This window comes from Octopus bimaculoides, chromosome 17, assembly GCF_001194135.2.
Source record: "Octopus bimaculoides isolate UCB-OBI-ISO-001 chromosome 17, ASM119413v2, whole genome shotgun sequence".
In the NCBI taxonomy this organism is placed as follows: Eukaryota; Metazoa; Mollusca; class Cephalopoda; order Octopoda; family Octopodidae; genus Octopus; species Octopus bimaculoides.
The window spans coordinates 27,016,573-27,021,090 of NC_068997.1; the positions used below are offsets into that span (position 1 = coordinate 27,016,573).

Below are 4,518 nucleotides of genomic sequence, written 5' to 3' on the forward strand. Positions count from 1 at the left end.
AAAAAAAAAAAAAAAAAAAAAAAAAAAAAAAAAAGAAAAAAAAAAAGAAAAGGAAAAATACAATAAAAATGAGAAAACCAGAAAATTCAAGTTAGAAATAAAAGAGTGAAACTACTGTTACCTCAATATTTTGGCCAATATAGCCTTCATCATGAACAGAGAGTGAAACATTGTTGTGATCTGTGGAGATTGGTATTAACCAAAATGCTTATTTCTTTTTTAATATAACACTACAGATCTTTCTTTGTCACAACGCTCCCACAACTCCATCTATGCAGGTCAAAATGACATTTCATTTTCCTTCTGATCATGATTTGGGCCTTGCAAGGCCAAAACATTGAAATTTATAAAGTAAAAGAGCAAAGCATTGATTTTGTTTTCATTCCTTTATTTTTGAGGTGTATAGTTGTGCTTTCCTAAATTTTAATGACCACTGCATTAATATAATTAGTGTTGCTTTGTTTTTCAAGACTCATGTTGAAGCACAATGTAATGAGATTAATTATTGAACACATGAATAGCTGTGCTGAAATACTGCCCCCAAGAAGAATAAGTTCAAATTTTACTACCCCCATGGTACTACTCAAAACCAAACTCCTAATATAATGCACCACATATACAAGTTTCATCCCCATTTAACATTTGCTTTCCATGCTGGCCTGAGCTGGTGAGCCAGAAGACTGCGCCATGATCCACTACCTGCTTTGGCATGTTTTCTACAGCTGGATGCCTTTTACGTAGTACCAGTAAGGTCACCATGTAATTCGCAAGACAGGACCCCTCAACTGAGGGAGAGTGCTTAGTGCCAGGTGAAGTGAGGTTAAAGTATAAGAGATGTATAGAAACAAGTGTCTTGCTGCTGTAAAGATACACAGGTACCCCAGTTGGAAGAGAGATGGTGACGAAGATATGTGAGAGCAGTTTATATTGGAAAAATCTCAACTGCTTATATTATAGCTATTTTCAAGTGATACAGACACATGTGCACCATCAACATCATTTTACAACTGCTTTTTTGGCTAGTATCATAGGTTAAGTCCAAGTCAGTTCTCTTATACAGCCAGGGGACCACATCTTACATGTGTTTCATTTTAGGCAAGGTTTGCTGTCACCTCCCACTTTACAGTGTACTGGGTACCAGACTAGAGAAGTTGCCATGTCGTTGACAAGCCAAAAGGATCTGCATAACCCATAATTCCATAGTACCTCTGCTCATTGGTTTTTTTTTTAAGCGCGTACTGATTGCAATTTATTGTAACACTGGAACTAACAAGGTTGCGCAGTATTTCTGTAAAACTAGAGTCCTCACCACTGTCGAGTAACAAGAGTGAGAGAAGGTAAACAGAAAAGAAAGCAATGACAGAAGCAGTATTAGTGAATGAAGGAAGACGGAATATGAACTAAGTGATTAGAAAGAGAGTTTAGGAGGATAGAGAGAGAGAGAGGGATGACTGAGGTGAGAAAGGAAGAATAAAAGAGGAAGGCAAGCAATAGATGTACTACACAAAAGCCAGTATGATCATCAATTTTATATTCAGATTTTCATGCTGGCCATGAATGGAACACAGTTTACAGTAGTCTTCAACAGCCGGATGCTCTTACAGCTGCTAACCCTTACTTGAAATTCCACTGGTTTTTGCACATTGAAACTGTCAAGTGATAGAATGTCTTGTTTAGAGATGTACATAGACATATGCATGGGTCAGATGGAATTTGTTGAGGAAGATATTCTATGGTCAGATGCCCTTTCCTGTTGCCAACCCTTACTTGCTTCCAAGTAAGGTAATATTTTCCCATGGCCAGATATGTGCTTTACAAGACTGGAAACAAACATCATTGCTTGTATGACTGCGATGTTCATTTACAGACATCATATGATGTCAAGACACAGGTATGTACACAGACACACATATATGCATTTACATGTATATATATGATGGGTTTCTTTCAGTTTCTGTCCACCAGATACACCCATAAGGCTTTGGTCAGCTCGGGTCTATATAAAACACTTACCCAAGGTGATGTGTAGAGGATTGAACCTGAAACCACATGGTTAGGAAGTAAGCTTCTTAAACACACAAACCCACCTACTCCTTTATATGAAGGCAAAACAAAAGAATCAGATATGTTTTGTTGCAGTAATATATATTTCATCATTAGTAGTGTAGTGTCACTTAAAAAAAGAGGTATTTGGAATTACTTGAGCCACATTTGCAGTGATAAAAACATCTGTGGATGTTGCTAAAGGTTAAAATTTTAACAGCTGTTAGGCACAATAGGAGTAAGAATATAAGATTTGCTCTGCCCCATCTCGAAAAACTATCGTTTCAATGGAAAATTATAAGAGTATATTCAATGTGACATACCTCAGTGACCTGTGGCAGCTGGGAAGGATTTTCAGTTTTATCAGATTCATTTACAGGGGTTTCTGGAGGTGCTGAAGAGGGTTCTTCAGTCGTCGTTGATGGCTGTGAAAAATATAAAAGCAACATAGAATACAAAGTGATGTAATTAATTTCAGTAAAGCAATCGTAACCATGAAAATTTATCGATTCTAACTGTACAATGTTTTTTATGAAGTATAACAGATACAACAATTCTGTTCATCATTTCAACATCTACTTTTCCATGTTTACATGGGTCAAATGGGATTCATTGAGGCAGATTTCCTATGGCTGGATGCCTGTCCTGTTGCCATCCCATGCCTTTTTCTAAGCAAGTTAATATTTCCTCATGGCCAGACAAGTTTTTCACAGAAAACTGGAAACACACGTAAAAACACGACACTTATTTGCAAACATCAATTGATGTCATGACATGGGTGCTCTCTCTCTCTCACACTCGCACGCGCGCATACACACACACACACTAAAAACCTAAGCCTCAATGCCAAGATAATAAATCTACTGCAAACACAAAGACAATACCAAATCAGAAATAACAAATATACCGCAGGTGGTGTAGTTGATTCTGAAGTTGAAACAGGAGTCTTCGGTTCTGGAAGTGGATCAGGCTCTTCTGTTTTCAACACTGCAGCAGGTGCTGCTGGTGTTACTGGCGTTTCTAATTCTTCTTCCTCTTTATTCACTTCAGATGGTTCGGGTTTATCACTTGATGTAGAATCCTATAGAGATAAAGTCAGCAAAATAAAATGTCTGACTGACAATGGTAGTGAAGAAACAATACTGTTGGCTATTAGCAGTTAATACAACAACACTGTACTATCAATTTATAACTAAGACTAGCAAAGTTGATCAACATATTTGCTACCATCACTTATTAGGATGGCAACACAAATAAAGAGGTTACAAATTCAAAATTGATAAATCTGAAATGTTTTACACTGGAATGGAAAAAGGATTAAATTGAAACAAAATTAAACTTTATCTCACTTTCAATTTAAAAATAAGTTTTATTCATCTGAAATTAAGAAATTGGGAATGTAGAGGTTTCCCCTTTATCAAGAAATTAACAGCAACAAGATTTCTATAAGTTCTAATTACCACATTGCTCTTTGATTCTTCAATTTCCATTTTCTCAACTGTGTCACATTTTTCTTCGTCTTTAGGTTTTGTGGAAATCTCACTCTCCTGCATGTCCAAATCTGGTGGGCCAGGCGTTGCTGCTGATGAACTTCCAGGAGTGGCAGGTGACATACTGGAAGCAACTGGGGGTGTTGGCGTTGACGGAGGTTGCTGTGGTGATGATGACAATGGTAACTGCTGATGTAAAGCAGCAGCAGTCTTTGCCTGTTGCTGTTGTTGCAGAAACTGTGCATGCCGTTGACGAAGCTCTTCCTTGACTTTTGCAAGCATATTAGCAAATACTTCATCTGTGATCTGTGGTTTGCTTTCACACAGCTACAACAAGAATCAGAATCATTTACTTAAATAGCTAATACAAGTCAATAAACACATCCAATAAATATGAAAGATATTTTACAAAATTTTACATTATTTTCAAAATTAATTCGAACAAAATCTAAGTTGATACTACTCTGTACAAAAGCAGTCTTCACTACCATTTCAACATCAAGTAGCTAATAAACAGAAAGTGTAACTAGAAGTAAAAAGATCCTTTGTTCAAGCCGTATACAAAATGTTCAAATTTCTATGGACCCACACCTAAAAGAAATGCAATAATTCTAAGATGGAAATATGGTTGAGGAATAATTAAAAAATGGTGAACGAAGTATTGAGTCTTTTTTTTCTTAACCCTTTCGTTACCAAACCGCCCAAAGCCGCCCGAAAAAAATTTTGGTTCATGTGACCAAGCCGCCCAAAACCGCCCGTAATCACCTATTCATATTTAAATGAGAATATCTGAGCAAATCTCGTTAGTACATTCGTGAAAACACGTGATTATTTGTGTAAACAGTTCAGCTATAGTTTTGTACGACGATCAACGTGTTTTTTTAATTTTGTGAATTTTGGGAGATTTTTTTCCAAATTTGTTCCTGTTGTGTTTTCAAAATTTGTAATCCTGACAAAAAAATGGATACGAATTTTATTCTGTCAA

At 36.5% G+C, this 4,518-nt stretch overlaps 1 protein-coding gene across 1 annotated transcript in view; it reads right to left on the reverse strand.

Moving 5' to 3' along the window:
• Positions 1 to 2,312: 2,312 nt before the first annotated feature.
• LOC106878467 (SWI/SNF-related matrix-associated actin-dependent regulator of chromatin subfamily E member 1) overlaps positions 2,313 to 4,518 on the reverse strand; it is a 39,791-nt gene continuing 37,585 nt past the window's right edge. The window contains exons 13-16 of the mRNA XM_052974132.1: positions 3,953 to 4,039; positions 3,504 to 3,860; positions 2,951 to 3,124; positions 2,313 to 2,468 (exon numbers count right to left, since the gene is read on the reverse strand). Of these exons, the coding sequence (XP_052830092.1) occupies positions 2,328 to 2,468; positions 2,951 to 3,124; positions 3,504 to 3,860; positions 3,953 to 4,039 (759 nt within the window). The 3' untranslated portion in view covers positions 2,313 to 2,327. The remainder of the gene's footprint in view (positions 2,469 to 2,950; positions 3,125 to 3,503; positions 3,861 to 3,952; positions 4,040 to 4,518) is intronic.